This window comes from Haliotis rufescens, unplaced genomic scaffold (genome assembly GCF_023055435.1).
Source record: "Haliotis rufescens isolate VD_foot unplaced genomic scaffold, xgHalRufe1.0.p SCAF_40, whole genome shotgun sequence".
Classification (NCBI taxonomy): Eukaryota; Metazoa; Mollusca; class Gastropoda; order Lepetellida; family Haliotidae; genus Haliotis; species Haliotis rufescens.
This window is the reverse complement of record NW_025964113.1, coordinates 2,512,535-2,532,769: the sequence shown is the minus strand read 5'-3', so window position 1 is coordinate 2,532,769 and position 20,235 is coordinate 2,512,535. Positions and strand designations below refer to the sequence as shown.

At 41.8% G+C, this 20,235-nt stretch overlaps 1 protein-coding gene across 1 annotated transcript in view; it reads right to left on the bottom strand.

The window, feature by feature from the left end:
* Positions 1–3,930, bottom strand: part of LOC124138544 — a 33,045-nt gene extending 29,115 nt beyond the window's left edge. The window contains exon 1 of the mRNA XM_046505252.2: positions 3,712–3,930. Coding sequence (XP_046361208.1) covers positions 3,712–3,822 — 111 coding nt within the window. The 5' untranslated portion in view covers positions 3,823–3,930. The remainder of the gene's footprint in view (positions 1–3,711) is intronic.
* Between the last annotated feature and the right edge of the window lie 16,305 nt (positions 3,931–20,235).

Below are 20,235 nucleotides of genomic sequence, written 5' to 3'. Positions count from 1 at the left end.
TGTTTCCAACACAAAATATGTCTACCTCAATGACCCCCAAAACACAGAGAGAGAGAGAGAGAGAGAGAGAGAGAGAGAGAGAGAGAGAGAGAGAGAGAGAGAGAGAGAGAGAGAGAGAGACATTCCATCAACAACAATCTATCATTTAAACACGTACATCAAGTGAGTGAATAACCTTGTCGTTCGTATGACTTGTTAGAGGTTCATTGTTCCGGAACGCAACGCAACGGAAACGCCGACAGTAGCAACCACCTACACTGCTCCGGTAACTACAACGACGTCGACTACCGTGAACGACAGCGTCATCAGTGTCACGACGTCGCTCGCAGAAGGCTTATGGCAATATGAGGCTTTGGTAATTACCTCCTGTGGGAGAGCATGTGCTTCGGCAATTAGGTGTCGCTGATTCTAGAGATAGTTTCAAGCAAATGACCAGAGAACAATGCCCTTGTCAGATGTACTTTATGTGTTTGTGAGTGACTATTTGAGAAAGTGTTCTTCTACGCATCAATATTTCAACTATACCACGACATACCGTAAACATTCTAGTCTTGACAACTTATACCAGTGGTTGATATCATGAACAACAATCCACAACGACAGGGTGCGATGGCGCAGTCCACCCAATTGGCCGGTTATTCGGGGCCTATTCTGACATTGAAAGCCCACTTGGGTACGAACACACACAATTCGATTGTTAAGACATGAATCTTAAATTTCCTATGTCTAATGTGAATGTATTTAGAACCCGTGAAGATCCGGGGTATAATAGGCCTTCAGCAGCCCATACTTGCCGTAAAAGGCGACTATGCTTGTCGTAAGAGGCGACTAACAGGTTCGGGTGATCAGGCTCGCTGACTTGATTGATGCATGTCATCGTATCCCAATTGCGTAGATCGATGCACATAATGTGCTTGGTACATACTCGATTCTTTAAAGACCACCGTCACATAGCTGTAATATTGATGAGTGCGGCGTTAAACAACAAACAAACAAAACAAACAAATACTCTAATCTTACGTAACAATATGACGGCGACAACCTTTAATGGCTATTAACATTCGCTACACATTCTGTTTGTTTCAACAAATATTTTGCTTCCATTCGTTCTCAAGAAAGTGTTATCAAATACAAGTGACAAAACGTGTCGACACACAACAAACACGATATTTCAACATGTTATTGCAACCCTACAATAGCATGAATCGTTCTGTGTTAAATGTCACCAGTCAAAGGAAAACACCCCTTCCCGTCCTATAATGTAGGCATTGCATGGGGCATTCAGAAAGAAATAACGGTGAACATGTTACTTGCGTATGAGCCACGTAGACACTCGAGCAAGTAGAAGTACATATCGGAAGTACATTAGTTAACAGTAAAATATGTAAAACAAGGGTTCAGAGGTATGTATACAATCCTAAACAAAGGCGTGGGTGAGTGACATTTATCAACAGAAAGCTGTGTAAGCGAGATGAATATTCCTCACTGACATACAGTTAAACCACGAATCTCCCCTATCTTGATGTATCGTTCATGGCGATGAAACTTGATGGTCTGCTTTAACAATGAAACTCTGATATCGCGAACACTCGGATATCGCGAACTTCGGATATCGCGAACTTCGGATTACTCGAAATGTAGTTGATGGTCCGAAGGACGTAACGGAGGTAACGAATTTTATTATTTTTGCAAACAATACTAACGATTATTCAAGTAAGTCGTTGGAATTTCATAAGAAAATTCGAGTAAGGAAATCTCTGTAGTGTTCATACATAGGAATTATAAATACTATCGCGGCTAAATAGTAAGGGACGTCACTTTGAAATGCAATAAAGTAGCGATAGCTTTAGTATTAATCCAAACCAACCTACCACTCTATTAAAATTATTGCAAAATAGCAAATTTCAACTAATTAAACACATCCCGTCACTACATTTTCAAAGCGGTCGGACGTTAAAAATGAAGACGATGGCCTCCACAAGTACAAATACGTCACTTGACCTACACACAGGTCAAAATATAATGAACGCTTGAGGCGAAGCGAGGTGAAATGAGGATCAACGTCGCGTACAGATTACTGTGCTTTTATAGCGACGTGCATGCACATGTGTGTGTGGCGGCTTGTTCTGGTCCGGTTTTATAGTGCCAGCCCACTGAGATACCATGCCACAGTTTAACATGAATACCCCACTCAGACACATTATACCAGTCGTCCTTGTTTCGTTTCCTTTATACCGAGTGCCAGGTAGGGTAGCACTTTTCAAAGTCTATTGGTCTATCGGTCTATTGGTCTATTGGCCCGGGGATCGAACCACCGACTTTCCGTTCTCCAGACAAACGCTCTATCCCCCACACCACAGAGGCGATCAATGAACACTTTAAAATTAACATTCATGAAATAATCTAATCGGATATACAGGCATCGTTTACATTTCTACATGAATGCATTTTTTACACAATCCCCAACAGACAGATGTCACAAGGGTGTCTATAATCCCCGTGTTCATTAACAAATATAGAAGCAAACATAAACCGTCGCCATCATCCAACTGGTCAAGATTATGGTAACTACGGCAACTGAATTGTTACTTAAACATGTGTATAAGCACTCGAAGTTAAACCTAATTACTACCACTCACAAAGTGGAGCTGGAATGTTAATAATTCAAAGAAGTATTTCTAACCAGCACTATTGTTGGTTTGTCACATGGTCCAGTAAGCCAGGATCTGGTTGGGAAGGTGTAAACATTCAGAGGACGGCATACGGCGGTCTGATAAACACCATATGTATATATACAATGTTGGACGTGGTAAAAACACAAGCAGACACGCTCCTTGCTGGGTAATTAACTCAAGGAGAACAGGCAAATGGATGTACGGTAATTTTTGATTACTTGACCTTCATCGTGGCAAGAAGCCACGATACTAGAAGGAACCAGGCAACTATAGGAATTAAGCATTAATCCCATACAACATGCATCGCTAGTGAAGATTCAGAGCGGATTCAGATTCCCAGGCCGACGTTAGAATGTTAATCTTGTAATATTCACCGATGTCAATCGGAAGACACGTGGCATGGGCTCATATAGAAAGAAGTCCAATCGTTGGTATGCGGACAATGATCTTTAATCAGAAACTGAGAAATTATGTGATGTCCTTTCTTGATTAGTTTTCGCGAGGTAACACTTTTTAGGAAAGGTTTGTTTTTCCATCGCAATAACGCAAATACTATTGCCTGTCCTGTTAAAGTCATCAGCTGTGAATGTAATTATTTCCGAACCTGCTCGTTGTGTTTGTTTCAAGAAGGCTCAATCTTGCAGTATTGACACGCGTCATCAAATTGCCATTACATGAATGAGTACCATGTCAATAGCGTCGGCAGTTTAACACATGTACAAGCCCTGTAATGATTAACAGCCATGGTTCTATGATGACTCGATATTGAAATGCTATGTGTAGCAATGATAGCTAATATGACTTATGAATACGTTATTATACAATTAACGCCTTTTAATACAGACTATTTCCTGCTCTGCATCCGATACCATATTTCAACATGGCCACGTGTCTTCATCAATATAGGAACGTTGTGCCGGGCTTAATGGTTTCTGCTATGAAATATTAGCAATAATAAGATAAATAGGCAGTAAAAGAAACAAAACATCATCAACATTTTGATGCGGCGGTTAAGATGAAAGAAAAATCCTCTTACCTTTTCCCCAACGGGTATAGGTGTGACCGGGCGTGTCAAAGCTGCCAGGGCAGTCACTAGTATGACTACCCACCCCTCCATTGTCCCGTAGTGTGTTGTAGTTACCCACATATTGAGAGACCCCGCACGGGAAAGAGAAACTACAGGTCCCCGTAGCGATGCGCTGTTTAAGTAGAGCCTTCGCGTCTGTGTGATGGTGCTCACCTCGTGACGTGAACGATGAGGGCGGGAGGGAGAGAGGGAGGAAGAGGGGTAATGCTCCACACCAGGAACCAGGTCAGGTCAGCAAAGAGCTTCACACAACCAGCCAATCTTGGACCCCTCTGTGGCATGTTCAAGCGATTCTTACAAATCATCGTTGATGTAATAATGAGCCTTTTAACCGCTTACGCGTGTGCTGAGTCAGATTGTTTTGTAGAGGTTGGGGGAAAGAGAATTGAATCTTGTTTTCTCTTACGGTTTTTGAATTATTTCAAACTCGAAGGTATTGACAGTCAGGTTAACGTTGAACAAACCTTTTCACGCTTGATCAAATTCGTACTATTGCCTAAACTACAGTTTGGTTTAACCATAATGCACGGAATTTGTTTCAAAGTTCAATGTTTGAACGAAATATTAAAATAATATATAAATGATAATTAAATAATGAATCTGTATTAAAGGAAATGAATTTACTTGCCCGACCCATATGTATTATTATTAAATTGTTACCAAGTTATTGAAATGCATCAACAGCGTTCACAATAAACTTCCATCATTACTCTGAGCTAAGAGATGTAAACTGCCGGAAAAAAGAAAGTATGCACTTGAAAACTGGATTTGACCCAAAAATTACAAACGTTATCAAAAGGGTATTATGCTGAAAACACTTAAACTTAAGGTCCAAAACACAACTATGATACCCGTATCAAATACATCACTATGGAATAACATTTCTCGTTTGTTTCCTTTTTATCCACCATCAAACATGAGTGTATACATTCTAACATTGGTGTATACTTTGGCCTCGCAGTGTAGTATAATGGATGCATATATCATAACATCGATATTATATTTTATTTAATGTAATAAATACAATTCATCAAAAACAAAACATGAATGTTTTCCCTGTGTATTCAGATTATACACATGATCGTCAATTCAAAAAAGGAAGTGATGGTCGGCAGTATTCCATTCGTTAATGATTTGATGATTAAATAGTTTAAAAAGTCGGTATTTTTATTGGAATGTTAATTTGAAAAACGGCTGACAAGCCTGATTTATTCCAATAATGTGGCAACTGAAAGCAGAACAACAAACACACCCAACATGATCAACATTTTGATAAAGGCAATTTTAATTTTTTATGTGTAGTTCCAACTGCAAGACGTCCTCGTCGCTGACCATTTGCATCTTAGGAGTGAGTAACTGAATCTTGCTGTAAGTCCCAGTCAGCAATGTCCCAGCAATGTCAGAAAAGGCATTACAATACTCGAGAGTGGGCCTGGCAAACCAGTGACAGCCGGTCAGCCAGGTCACACATTTTCATCACAGGCTCCATATAATTTCTTTATTAGTTTGTTGTTTAACGCTGCACTCAGCAATATTCCAGCTATATGACGGCGGTCTGTAGATAATTTAAGTCTGGTCAAGACAATCCAGTGATTGACATCGTGAGCATCGATCCACACAATTGGGATATGATGACATGCATCAACCAAGTCAGCTGTCCCATCCCACCCCACCTCCCACCCCACTCCCCCATGTGACATTTTCCCATTTGATACTCTTCAAGGTGGCGTTAACTCACACACTCACTCTCTCACTCACTCACTCACAAAGTGTTACAGCTTGTTATATCAAAGCAACCCATCCTCAGTCTTTGCTAAACGATTACAGTAAATGTTATTGATGTACTTATAATACATATACACTTAAGCATAAGTATCATATGTGGAAAAGCTAACGCGGTGAGGGTGTGAGGCGGGCTATCAACCCGAATCTCAGTCGACTGCGATTCATTTGAGCGTAAGATAATTTAAGGGACACGGTCCTATACAGACACGATCTTCATCCTCACATACTGATGTACAAAAGCCCCTCATCATCATCAGACATAGTTGCAAGTGATACGAACATCACGCGTCAAAAAGACACGTGTCATGTACACGTACACGTCATTGCCCCAACCGCACTTACAAACGAGAGAATGTTTAGCATGGTGTACCACATGGCTAAGAGGCTTGCGCTGTGCCAGATTCTCTACTTCCATGTATGAGTGAACATGTCGGTGTGGCCTTCGCTGATTTGAACCTACTTGTTTTCATAACACCAGCACCTTCACTTTGGCATGTTATAATGGAACGTACAGAGGTTGACGCTTATCAATTTATATGACGCACTGGTAACTGTACAATTAGAGTGGCGTTGTACAAAGCGATCTTAGCGCTAAGGTGGTCGTAACTCTCATACCTTAACATAGACTTAGACACTCGCGGCGCTAAGGTCGTTTTGTTCAACGGCACCTAGAACGTTCGTCTCTGGCGATGCGGAGTTGTGTCCCTTTGGAACAAAATCAACCAGTTAGGGGGTTCTAATACCAAATTCTCACCATAACCTTTCTCTTGCATTTCACAACAGTAGTAAACATCAACGACCTGCCTCACTATAGGCTTTCTTCCCGTATTATAATGTACCTGGGTTACCGTATGTTTGTCGTACGAGTCGACCTTAGGTATTGGAGGGTCACGCTCAATGGCTTGGTTTACAGAGTGTCAATGTACCCAAACCGCGTGGGTCTTTGCTCATAATATCAATCTCTGGTTTGTCATGTCCAGACCCGATAATCTACTTGCAGCCGTCATAAAGCTGGGATACTGCTGCCTGTGGCGTTAAAAAAAAGATATCACGCCGAGCCATAACAGAACTACTGCTTAAAGCAGTGTTAAACCCAAATCTTTTCTCACTGTAAATTTCCATTTAGATTAAGACATCCTGTATCTTTTTACAAGCACATAATTCAAGTAAATCAAGTTTATTGAGTTAATAATGTGTTCACCTGTGTTTAAAACGAAACCTAACTTTGTTAAGTATCGATTTTTCTTGTTGCGATACGAATTATAGCTAGAATTATCGCCGTAACAGACCAGTACACGAGACGTAATCACAACGGTGCCCGGGGGGACGCTGTGTGGACCGATTGTTATGGTGGCTGATTTGTGCCATTCCCATTTTCGCATTCTATTGCGAAGGCGGAGACGCGAATGTGCGATGCGAACATTCGATGTTATATTACATCGTATCTTCGCGTCATCGCGCGGCATCTTCGCGTTTTCGTATTGCATCTTCGCGTCTTCTTCGCAAGAGAACGCGAAGATGCAAAATGGCAGAAACCAGCCACCATAGCTTGTAGATCAAGTTACATCAACAGCTTTTTATGAATACGTGTCGCTTATGGGAGAGTAATCCCTTTTCCACGATGGATATGCTATGCAGTTTCAGTGGCGACTGACGTAGATTGATAATGGACCGACTGATAGTTTACAGTGGATGGTGGTAGCGATGGTGTTTTGACTTGTTTTTTCTAATTAATCATATTGACGTTTCTGGTCGATTGACTTTCTGAATCGTAGAATAAACACTATATGACGATTATATCTTCTAAACGGTGATATACGCGTGTGTGTTTTTAGAATCAATTATTCAAATAACCGACAGACCATCGAGCTAACCATGTATTTGATACATGCCTTTTGTACATTCACACGGTTCCAGCTTTGATAAGAGAATATCCACTTAAAATAAGAACATAAATGTATTCCACGTATTGGTCGTGTGACGTGACGTTTTTGACATATTTGACAGAGCTCCCTTCTTGTTCACCACAGTTGAGTTTCGGTTCACGGCAAGAACAGATTGAATTTCATGGAAATAAATCGTTATAATGTTTTTAACTCCTCGACAAAACCCCTGATGTAACACTTCCTTGACTTGCTGTTATGAATGTATGTTATTTGTTATAACCTAGAACTGCATCTCGTTTTTAGATTGTGTTTACCTAAAGGTGATATGTTTGTTTGTTGTTTAACGCCCCACTCAGGAATATTACAGCTACATGACGTCGGTCCGCAAATAATCGAGTCTGGACAACACAATCCAGTGATAGATATCATGAGCATCGATCAACGCGATTGGGATTTGATGACATGCATCAACCAAGTCAGCGAGCCTGACCACCCGATCCCGTTAGTCGCCTCTAACGACAAGCATAGTCGCCTGTTACGGCAAGCATGGGTTGCTGAAGACCTATTCTACCCCGGTCAGGTCCCGCGTGTCTTTAGTAGCGACTGAAAGAGGATCGAATGGCCAGGTACCCCGATGGCTAAGATCGTAGCTCATGTTTTCAGTCACTGGTTCTCTGATTCAGACTCGATTGTTTACTGGCCGGGTGATATGACTGGATTATTGCTGACTGCGGCGTTAAACAACATTCTGTTATACTGTTATTTATCGCCGCTCATCGTATTCAAGAGTAAAACGTGTACTATTAATTATTAGGATTAAAGACCTATTCTAACCCGGATCTTCACGGATTTACCTAAAGGTGAGGTTAACGGGGTTCCAGTGTACAGTAAAGTACGGTTATAACGAACTCAAAGGGACTACTAATTTGAGTTCGTTATAACCGTAGTTCGTTATAAGCATATATACAGCATAACTACAGCAAATAGTCGGGACCAAAAAAGTAAGTTCGTTATATCCGTCAGTTCGTTATAAGCGTGTTCGTTATAACCGTAGTTTACTGTATATATATATTCAATCCACTAGATGTGATTGGTATGTAACGAATAGTAAGGGCCTCGACATGGTTTTGCGAGTAGCTCACTATGGATATAAAAAAGCGTTCGTTACAACCACGTTTTACTGTAATGTTACAGAGAGGGTGCGTTTTCACTTCCAGGGCTGATCGCAGCAACGCGACCGACGTCGCTTCACGAGGCCAACATATATTCAACTGTAAAGTCGGGCGGCATTCCGCGTAATGAAAACAAGGAGCAGTAATTACCTTAATGAGGGGGTCGGGGAGGGAGGGAGAAGTTGTTCTAACACTCTCATCCCACATAAGTCTCGTGCGATTGGTCTATCACGTGACGCAGGCTCCCAAGCTCCTCTCGTGAAAACATCATGACATAGATTCGTGTAGATAGAAGTGTGTTTTGTTCACCAGCCGGATGGGTTGGGTTATATGAAGGGATGCGCCTTCTGTTTCAACTTAACATACACAAATGTTATAACATTTACACGAATGGATTCAGTTTTAAAAACGTTATATTTACAAAAATGCTATAACATTTACACAAATGGATCTAATTTTTAAAAAAAGTTATATTTACCAAAATGTTGTTACATTTACACGAATGGATCCAATTTTAAAAAAACCCGTTATATTTACAAAAATGCTATAATATTTACACAAATGGATCCAATTTTAAAAAAACGTTATATTTACAAAAATGTTATAACATTTACACGAATGGATCCAATTTTAAAAAACCCGTTATATTTACAAAAATGTATAACATTTACACGAATGGATCCAATTTAAAAAAACCCGTTATATTTACAAAAATGTATAACATTTACACGAATGGATCCAATTTTTAAAAACCCGTTATATTTACAAAAATGTTATAACATTTACATTTGTTATTCTCTTTAATCAGAAACTTTAGCAAAGATTTTACATCATACAACTGACGCGTGTCATCATGGTGTTTGTTTTTTTGGTGCATGTGACCTTAGATCGACACAGAAGGAAACGTGACTTGTAACTGTTTAAAAACTTTAAGGCTTTAAGAAAGATAGTGAACACGGTCATTACTGAAAATACCAAACTCATTTGAAAAAGAAAAACCAGCTATCTATACAATTTAAAATTACACTCTTCACCAGTCAACTTTATTAGACAGCCTGTCAACATTGCGATCGTGCCATTGCTCCATTTAGAGTTTTTTACAAACGTTTCATGTTGTTTTATACACTTCTGAATATGACACGGAGCGGCAAGGTTCTACTGCCAACTTTTTAACATTGCCAGTTGACATGCTAACGACAGTCTAACTTGAAACAAGGTTTGCGGCGATGTACAAAAACACTCGCGTCGTTCCCGATAGGTTTCACGTCATTGACTGACATGAGAAATAGACTCTTTCGGGTTTGATCTCAACCCCCGGGCTAGCTTGATGCCTGATGCGGGGCTGTAAATACCTTCATTGCTGACTTGTTGGATGAGGATGGAGAGCAAATACCATTGTTAGCGCCAATCAAGTTACAACTAATATAAATAGGCAGCACTACAATTGGCATCGTTGATGAATGCAGGAGTACGTAAAGTCACAACATCCCCTTCACGGAACTAAGCTCATTGTTTAAATGTCAATTATTTTCTCGACCGACTTACAGTATTGTCGCCTGTGTGTCTAAACGTTAAGGTTGATAATACAAAATCTTGGTAACGTTTTAAGGTGTTTTGACGTGGGTGTTCAGTGTGACAAATGGAAACTTTTACTATTTATTTTAAGTTTTTCACGAATTCGTCATGTTTTATTCACAATTCTGTTTTTATTATATTGATTATCTGATACGATAAGTCCAACTAGGTTAAAGATACTGTATGCGACAAGGCGAGGGAGGCAATGTTCTAGTGTTCTTGAAACGTTTTGAAAATACAAATCCGCCAATCCACCAGTGTTACACGTGGTCATTAATATATGATTATGGCAATATATCTCACAAACAGGCTTAGTAACAGTTCACCTTAACACGACGGCTTTTAAATAACCGAGCCTTGATCGACAAACCGGCTAATCAACGCCCAGTTTACCACGAGACACAATATGCCAAGTCGGCGGGTCTGACCACCCAATCTCCACCGGAGTAGGCTCTTGCAATAGGCATAAGATGAGTGTATGTTTGTTGTTTAACGCAACACTCGGCAATATCCCATCTATGTGACGGCGGTCTGTAAATAATCTAGTCAGGACTAGACGATCAAGTGATTGACATCATGAGTCTACGTAGTTGAGGTACGATGACATGCATGAACCAAGTCGGCGAGCCTGAACACCCGAACCCGTTAGTCGCCTCTTACGACAAACATGGGTTGCTGAAGACCTATTCTAAACTGGATCTTCACGGGAGACATATTTATTCGTTGTGACATACATGTATTCTGACCTGGAATCTCCACAGGGTTATATTTGTGTTTGTGTGTTTGTTTAAGCACACATGCATGCTGAACTATGAAGATATGCATGATTTGTAATAATAAAATCTAATAAAGATCAAACCGAAAAGCAATAATTGCATTCCTTTGCAAACACTCATGCGTACAAAAACTAAATAATTGCATTTCGGACATATTTTATAAGAAGCTGTAGAAACAAAATATGCATATTGTGTACATAAATATTGCAATTTAATTACAAATATCAAATTTAAATTTAACTGAACTTTCTCAAGTGATAAACGGGGGCACGGATGGCCCAGTCGTCTAAGGCGCCACGATTCGCTGTGCAGAGTTGCGTCACTTGGACACGTCATAAATCTATGATTGTGGGTTCGAATCCCGGTTCGCCCCGATTATGTTTCTAGGGTTGTCAGCACCATACCCGTGTTCGTGGGTTTCACCGAAGTGGTAAACGTATGAGACCTGCACCACTTCGAGCTTTCCTCCCACATTAAGCTGATACGCCGTGATATAACTGGAATACTGTTAAAAGCGGCGCTAAACCCAACTCACTCACTCAAGTGATATGCCCTAGTCTCAATATTCTAAAAATCTGGTCTCCGTTCCGAAAAGCGATTGCAACGCTGCGACTGTTGTAAGTCTATGTGAAAGTACGATCGACTTATCTCCGATTCGATATTCTAAGTGAAGATTTGACAAGCTCTCCGTATGAAATCGTATCCTAAGCGAGCTATTACCCAGTCGAAATGAAAGTTGTGCAGAATTTTTAGCCAATCAGCATCACTTTATTCTGCATTTCGTCAACACGATCCGATTCGCAGTTGTCCCCGATATTTAAATGTTCATCTGTACAAAAGAAAACCAACACAAAATACACATGTTCGCTAGATAGCGCACTCTTTTGACGCGCAGACAAAAAAAAGTCACAATGTTTAGACTTCAAATTATTTTCTGCACTCGGAACTGCCCGTTAGCGTTCATTTTCGAGATACAGAACCCAAAAGTGCTTCGCTCACTCGTGCCGAGAATTTCGAATCTTCCGCGCTGATTGGCTGATTAGAAAGTTCAGGTGACATGGCCGCCCCTATGGAATGTCAAATCTGCACGCAGACAGGTGTCTGTCCTATTTGGTTTCTGGTTAGATCTGAACCCAGCAACCAATATTTGTCTTACAAGGCGACCAAGTGGATCGCATGGTCAGCCTCGGTGACGTGACTTGGTTGATTGCGTGTCATCATACCCCGACAATATTGGACGTTGCTCATAATATCAATCGACCCGTGAAGATCCGGGATAGAATAGGTCTTCAGCAACCCAAGCTTGCCGTAAAAGGCGACTATGTTTGTCGTAAGAGGCTTCTAACGGGATCAGGTGGTCAGGCTCGCTGGCTTGATTTGATGCATGTCATCGTATCCCAATTGTGTGGATCGATGCTCATGACATTAATCACTGGATTGTGTTGTCCAGACACGATTATTTACAGACCGCCCCCATATAGCTGGAATATTGCCGATTGCGGTGTTAAACAACAAAAATATAAACTTCAAGTAAACGGAATGCTCACAAGAGTTGAGTGAGTATTGTTTTCAAAGTTTTTAGCAATATTCTAGCAATATCACGGCGGGGGACACCTGAAATGTGCTTCAAACAGTGTATACCCATGTGGGGAATCGAACCCGTGTCTTCGGCTAACGATCGAACACTTATCCACTAGGCTACCCATCCGCCCCCATGAACTATGAGAGCTGACGCTATTACAACTACAGACATGTCATTCAGCTGTCTCGATGGCAGTCGCTGTTCGTATTCGGTCACCTTGTGAAGCGTTGCGAAACAGAGTTTGACAACATTTAATTGGATTTCGTCGAAACATATTTTTCGCAAGGATTGAAAAGAAATCTCATTTTGCGAAAGATCAATATACATTGCATTGTTTCGTGTTTCTATTGAGTCATGTGTTTACCAAACTATTAGATGCCTGTGTTTGGAACGCACGTTTCGAACAGCGGGGCGTCAGTCGGAGGTGATCCATTTCTCAAATAAACGACAGTACTCATTACCCAAGAAAAGTACAAGCAGCTTTTAATGTCAGATTCTTCATCTGCTTGTTGTCTGAGTGGCATATAACAGGATGGAGCAGTAAATGAAAAACAATTATAAGGACGTCGGTGTTTCGTGCCATTGGCATACGATGTGGCATGTTGCAGTTTTGCATCTCAGGGATCTTGTCCAATGAGAGGTCGCTATGTAACGTGGAACACGCCAAGATACTGATGTACTCCAGATTCACGGTTTCTGGGACTTTTAATTTGGCGGGACTTGAAGTCAGTCTAGTTCTGAAACAAATCTGTGACACAACGCTATTGTTTAAAAGATCCATCATTTTTCACGACTCGACTGTTGGTTGTCAACTATCCATGCCTACATTAGCTTGAACCCACATTTCAATTACTGTACACTTGGAATTGACGGAACTAATTTTTTTGTTTTGACACTCAAATGAATGATTTTGTCGAAAAACGTGTGTCGCCATCAATCAGATGATTTGAGATCACACGTTAAATATTTTCGATTATTTGTATAATTCTTAAAGGTTTAAAAGACAATATGCATTTTTTTAAAGTTTGACAGTCCTTCTCTTCGCTGCTTCTGTTAACGGCAAAAAACACTTTACCCGACCTCTCTGAATGTTTCTATGTTTCTTGCAAAACAGTGAGTGAGTAGGGTTTTACGCCGCTTTTAGCAATATTCCAGCAATATCACGGCGGGGGACACCAGATCTTTCAAAACAGAATAGATAGTATTATCGAATGAATTATTTGTCTACCACTCATTATATTCCTTGATATCACGATTCAATTATCAGACAGGAGGCTTTTACCAGATTGTGTGTTTTGTGTGTGTGTGTGTGTGTTTTGTGTGTTGTGTGTGTGTGTTGTGTGTGTGTGTGTGTGTGTGTGTGTGTGTGTGTGTGTGTGTGTGTGTGTGTGTGTGTGTGTGTGTGTGTGTGTGTGTTCGTGGATCGGTGCTCATGATATCAGTCACTAGATTTTCTTGTTCAGACTCGATTATTTACAAACCGCCGTCATATTGCTTGAATATTGCGGCGTTAAACAAACAAACAAACAAACAAAACCTCCCGACAAAACCCAACCCTTATTACGGGCCTGCGGTCAGATACATAATCTGAATGATTGTTATGTTATTTCTATGTTATTTCCAAAAGAAAAACACTTCTTAACAGGAACAGAACAACAGCAACAAACAAGCTTATCTGTCACTTGATTCTTCCAATCCTTAAAGTGATGACGTCATTGGCGACATCAAGCCTCGGTGCCGTGCTCGAACAATAGACCGCAGAACGCAATCAACACCACGTTGTCGTATGTAAACAAAATAAAGCCTAGTTAAACGTTCTCATTTTTCCTAATTTCATTCATATAATACGATTTGAGATGGAAAAAAGGTGTAACTCAAAGCTCAACAACCAGCTTCGAAAAATGTTGCCTCCCTGTCAGCCCGTGACCGATTAGGCAAACAAATTATAAATGTGTTTCCCGACCGGCCCTAAACTGGAGCGCCGGACCCGAAACCATTTTTTCTCGTTTGTCTCGAGTCTCGCTCACAATGGCTTTTATCGCCATCCCGATGCAGTCCATAATTTATGCGACCGCCTCCGTGGTCTAGTTGTAGAGCGTCCGCCCGGAGACGTTAAAAGATGGTACTTGTTGTTACCCTGTCTGGCGCTCGGCATTAAGGGGCTAAAACAAGGGCTGGTCGGCTTGGAGTCAGTATACTGTGTCTGAGTGGGATATTCATGTTAAACTGCGGCATGGTATCACAGTGAGCTAGCACTATAAATCAGCATCAGTCCGGACTAGTACAAGCAGCCACACAAACACACACACGTACATGCACGTCGCTATATAAGTGCAATAATCTTGGGCGCGACGGTAAACTCAATTTCACCTCACCGTAATTTATGCAACTGGTGTTGCGACTTCACTTAACCAGTGAATTTAAAAATTATTATTTTAAAAGTTAACTGACCAGTTTCCACGTTAACTCCCTTGCCTCGGGAATATGCCCTACTACGGGATGGGCTGAAATACGATGTGAAATTGGGTTTAACGCGCGCGTGTGTGTGTGTGTGGTTACTTGCCGATTTTATAGTGCTAGCCCACTGAGATACCATGCCACAGTTTAACATGAATACCCAAGTGACGTGTTTAATGTACATAATGTATTTGGAATAGTATTTGTCGGTACTATTATGGGAGCGCTTTACCACCCAGGTTAATTCCCTCTACTGGGGCAAGGTCTATATCTCCTATAGGTCAAGGTCATTTAACATGCTTCCAAATATACCTGAACGTGTCTGGTAATTAGCATGTATCTCTGGCTTTTGAAGATAGCGAATCGTCTGTTGTTGTTTTAATTAATATAAGATCGCCCTCTTTTGTGTGCGAACGCCCCGTCTGGTGAACTTATCATTTGATATATGCTGCATGGGCAACTGTGTGTGTCTTTTAACCACGCATTAAATAGATAGAGGGGACATACAACCTAGTTTTCAGTTCTTGCTTAAATCGGCTGTTATACTTACACATACATTGGGCACCTGGGTCGTCCAGTCGTCTTAGGTGCGCAATTATATGTGTAGAGTTACCCCCCTTAGGTGTGCAAGAATCCAATGATCGTGAGTTTGAAACCCATTTTCGTCATGCCTATGTTTCTAGGGTTGACAGCACAGTACCACTGCTCGTGGGTTTCACAAAAAAAGGTACGCATGGAGGACCTGCATCACTTCGGTTTTTTACCCTTGACGATCCGGGGTAGAATAGGTCTTCATCAACCAATGGTTGACGTAAAAGGCGACTATGCTTGTCGTAAGAGGCGACTAACGGGATCGGGTGGTCAGGCTTGGTTGCCTTTGTTGATGCATGATATCGTACACTAATTAGATCGATGCTCATGATGTCAATCACTAGGTTGTCTGGTCCAGACCCTATTACTTTCACACCACCGTCATATTGCTGGAATATTGCTGAGTGCGGCATTAAACAACAAACAAAGACCTCGGGTTTTCCTCCCACATCAAGCTGCTCCGCCGTTATATAACACAACTCATTCACTCACTCACTAAATTGACATACTTCTTCCGAAGTGATTACGGGAGTTAATAATAACATAAACTTCAATAAAAAAAACTTTGCTAGTTTCTCAATCACATCCCAAAGGACCCACGTGTTTTGATATAGCAGCGATTTTATGAGATTATTTAGTATTTTTTTCTGTCATGCTTGTCATGAACTTTGGAAACTTTAACTTGGAATTCCACGCAAAGCTTTAAAGCATTTGACCCAGGGGAGACGGAACGCTGTATGATAACGCTGTCCCATTTGTGAGATGGCGTTTATCCGACTCAATCAGATCAGTTGCCAGAGACTTCAGCGGCCATTAAGACGCTTCAATGCCAACCGAGGCTATTTGCTCTTACTCGATAACACCCCATGAGTTGATAATGTCAATCAGCAACTTTTCCAGGTTTATATTTTCCTCTTTATATGTACTCGCTGTTAAAAAAAATGGCCCATTTTGACAAGTCGGGGTTGAAAGTCAATGGTTGGAACAAATCTCTGAAAAGTGCAATGAGCAATACTTGTCATACTTGTGGTTTGGAATACCCATGTGAATCCCTATTCGTGACTCCCCCTCTATAACGGTAAAAGCCACCATTAGGAGTATGAATTATTTACACAGGATTAATACACAGCCAATTCGGGGATCCCCCGGAACGTTTTACACTGATCCCACAATGTCTCCTCCGGATCACAACACTGTCGTCGTAGTTAACGTGGATCAGGTGCTCAGCGGGAGTTGCAACATGGTGGGCGACGATTTGGGGAAACATGATGTCAGAGAAATACCATCAACCGTATAACGAGGCAATCTCGAAGATTTAGATGCCTGTTTTGCTCAACAAATACGAAAAAACGAAGTACCATATGAAGCCATGAAACAAGGTTATTTTATGTCCAACATGCTTGGAGTTAAAAGTGATTTACTTGTAACATTTTTGTAATGTACAGGAATTCTGTAACTTAGACATGGGGGTCAAGTGAAAATGCGGTGAAAGTAACGAATTCCTCTGGGATGTTTAAGCTACAGGAAAGAGTATAACTGCTCTTGGATTTTGCAATAAATAGCAAAGTTCATCTGATGCTATTACAGTGCTTCAATAACGCCCACATGACGATATTGCTGGATTGTTGGTAATACCCTGAGCTATGGCATTGTTGCACACGAATACACTGTCCTCGGTAAGGTAGAACACCATTTTTCATATATTTGTACTACGGCGATATCGTATTTACGTACATGACGACGTGCATGTACCAGCGTGTGAGGTTTCTTGTACTAGTCCGGAATTATGCCGGTATAGAGCTAGCCGAGGTACCATGCCGCAGTGTAGCATGGATACCCCACTCAGACTCCGAGAAGCTCAGTACGTGTTTTACCCCCTTAATGCCGAGCACCAAGCAGCACGGCAAGCACCATCCTTTAACGTCTTTTTGGTATGACGCGGCCAGGGGGTCGAGCCACCGACCTTTCGCTCCCCGTCAGTGCTAAGGGACCAATAATACCAGGTTGTGGATATAACGTCTATGCTAACGTAAGTCTCTCCTGTCATTGACGTGATATGAGTCTGATCTCTTCAACGCTGTTCTAGATTACCTGTTTTCCATAACGCGGGCTCATTGCTGTTGACGTAGGCCCGCATCAAGTTAAACGTCAGTGATGCGCTGTTGATGTATGATGCATCTTGTGATGAAGCATTATGCCGCTGGGTCGTATTACGGTAGAAGCTGCCTGCAGAAGGACGATGTATATCCTTGTGTTACGGGTCAACGTCCTAGCAGCAGCCCGATGTGTTCTCGCCATACGTTGTAACGTCCTTTTTACGAGGTCTGCCTACCATATACTTTAACGTCCTAGTACTAGTACGATGTATACTCGCCATACGTTGTTATGTCCTTTTTACGAGGTATACTCACAATATACTCTGTAACGTCCTAGCACAAGTACGATGTATACTCCCCTTACGTTGTAATGTCCTTTTTACCAGGTACACACACTATATACGTATACTGTAACGTCCTAGTACTGGAACGATGTATACTCGCCATACGTTGTAATGTCCTTTTTACGAGGTATACTCACAATATACTCTGTAACGTCCTAGTACTAGTACGATGTTTACTCCCCTTACGCTGTAACGTCCTTTTTACTAGGTCTGCCTACCATATACTGTAACGTCCTAGCACAAGTACGATGTATACTCCCCTTATGTTGTAATGTCCTTTTTACCAGGTACACACACTATATACTGTAACGTCCTAGTACTAGAACGATGTATACTCGCCATACGTTGTAACGTCCTTTTTACGAGGTATACTCACAATATACTGTAACTTCCTGGCACAAGTACGATGTATACTCCCCTTACGTTGTAATGTCCTTTTTACGAGGTCTGCCTACCATATACTGTAACGTCCTAGCACAAGTACGATGTGTACTCCCCTTACGTTGTAACGTCCTTTTTACGAGGTCTGCCTACCATATACTGTAACTTCCTAGCACAAGTACGATGTGTACTCCCATTACGTTGTAACGTCCTTTTTACTAGGTCTGCCTACCATATACTGTAACGTCCTAGCACAAGTACGATGTGTAATCCCCTTACGCTGTAACGTCCTTTTTACTAGGTCTGCCTACCATATACTGTAACGTCCTAGCACAAGTACGATGTGTACTCCCCTTACGTTGTAACGTCCTTTTTACTAGGTCTGCCTACCATATACTGTAACGTCCTAGCACAAGTACGATGTGTACTCCCCTTACGCTGTAACGTCCTTTTTACTAGGTCTGCCTACCATATACTGTAACGTCCTAGCACAAGTACGATGTGTACTCCCCTTACGCTGTAACGTCCTTTTTACTAGGTCTGCCTACCATATACTGTAACGTCCTAGCACAAGTACGATGTGTACTCCCCTTACGTTGTAACGTCCTTTTTACTAGGTCTGCCTACCATATACTGTAACGTCCTAGCACAAGTACGATGTGTACTACCCTTACGTTGTAACGTCCTTTTTACTAGGTCTGCCTACCATATACTGTAACGTCCTAGCACAAGAACGATGTGTACTACCCTTACGTTGTAACGTCCTTTTTACTAGGTCTGCCTACCATATACTGTAACGTCCTAGCACAAGAACGATGTGTACTACCCTTACGTTGTAACGTCCTAGTACGATGTATTCTCACACTATTCAGTAACGCGATTCCGGGTTTGAATAGGTCCCCATCAACCAAGCTGGTCGTAAGAGGCGACCAAACGAATGTGAGGTTCGGTGATCTAATTGATTCGTACACCGCATGTTCCTGAGTGCGTCGTTAAACACGCACGCACGAACGCACGCACGCACGCACGCACGCACGCACGCACGGACACAACGCGATTTTGTCATAGTACAAGTATTAGCACCGTGTAAAGATGTAGCCCGACAATGCAGCAGTATCGACGTGAACGTTAACGACGAGCCATGGTCTATGTATTCTAGGGCGGTCGGGTAGCCTAGTGGTTAAAGCGTTCGCTCGTCACGCCGAAGACCCGGGTTCGATTCCCGACATGGGTATAATGTGTGAAGCTCATTTCTGGGGTCCCCCGCCGTGATATTGCTTGAATATTGCTTGATTAGCGTGTCCCCTTGTCGTCAAACTATTTGGTGTTTGTTGGTATGTTGTTTAACGTCTTACCTGGCTATAGTCAAGCTGTATGACGTCAGCCTGTATCGGGTCAGGAACTGACAATCTAATGATAGACATTATGAGCAACAATCCACGCCGTCAGGTCACGTTGACATGCTATCAACCAGGCAACTGAGTCTGACCACCCGACCCTACAAGTAGCTTCATACGACAAGCATAGGCCACTGAGTCTGACCACCCGACCCTACAAGTAGCTTCATACGACAAGCATAGGCCACTGAGTCTGACCACCCGACCCTACAAGTAGCTTCATACGACAAGCATAGGTTGCTGAGTCTGACCACCCGACCCTACAAGTAGCTTCATACGACAAGCATAGGTTGCTGAGTCTGACCACCCGACCCTACAAGTAGCTTCATACGACAAGCATAGGCCACTGAGTCTGACCACCCGACCCTACAAGTAGCTTCATACGACAAGCATAGGTTGCTGAGTCTGACCACCCGACCCTACAAGTAGCT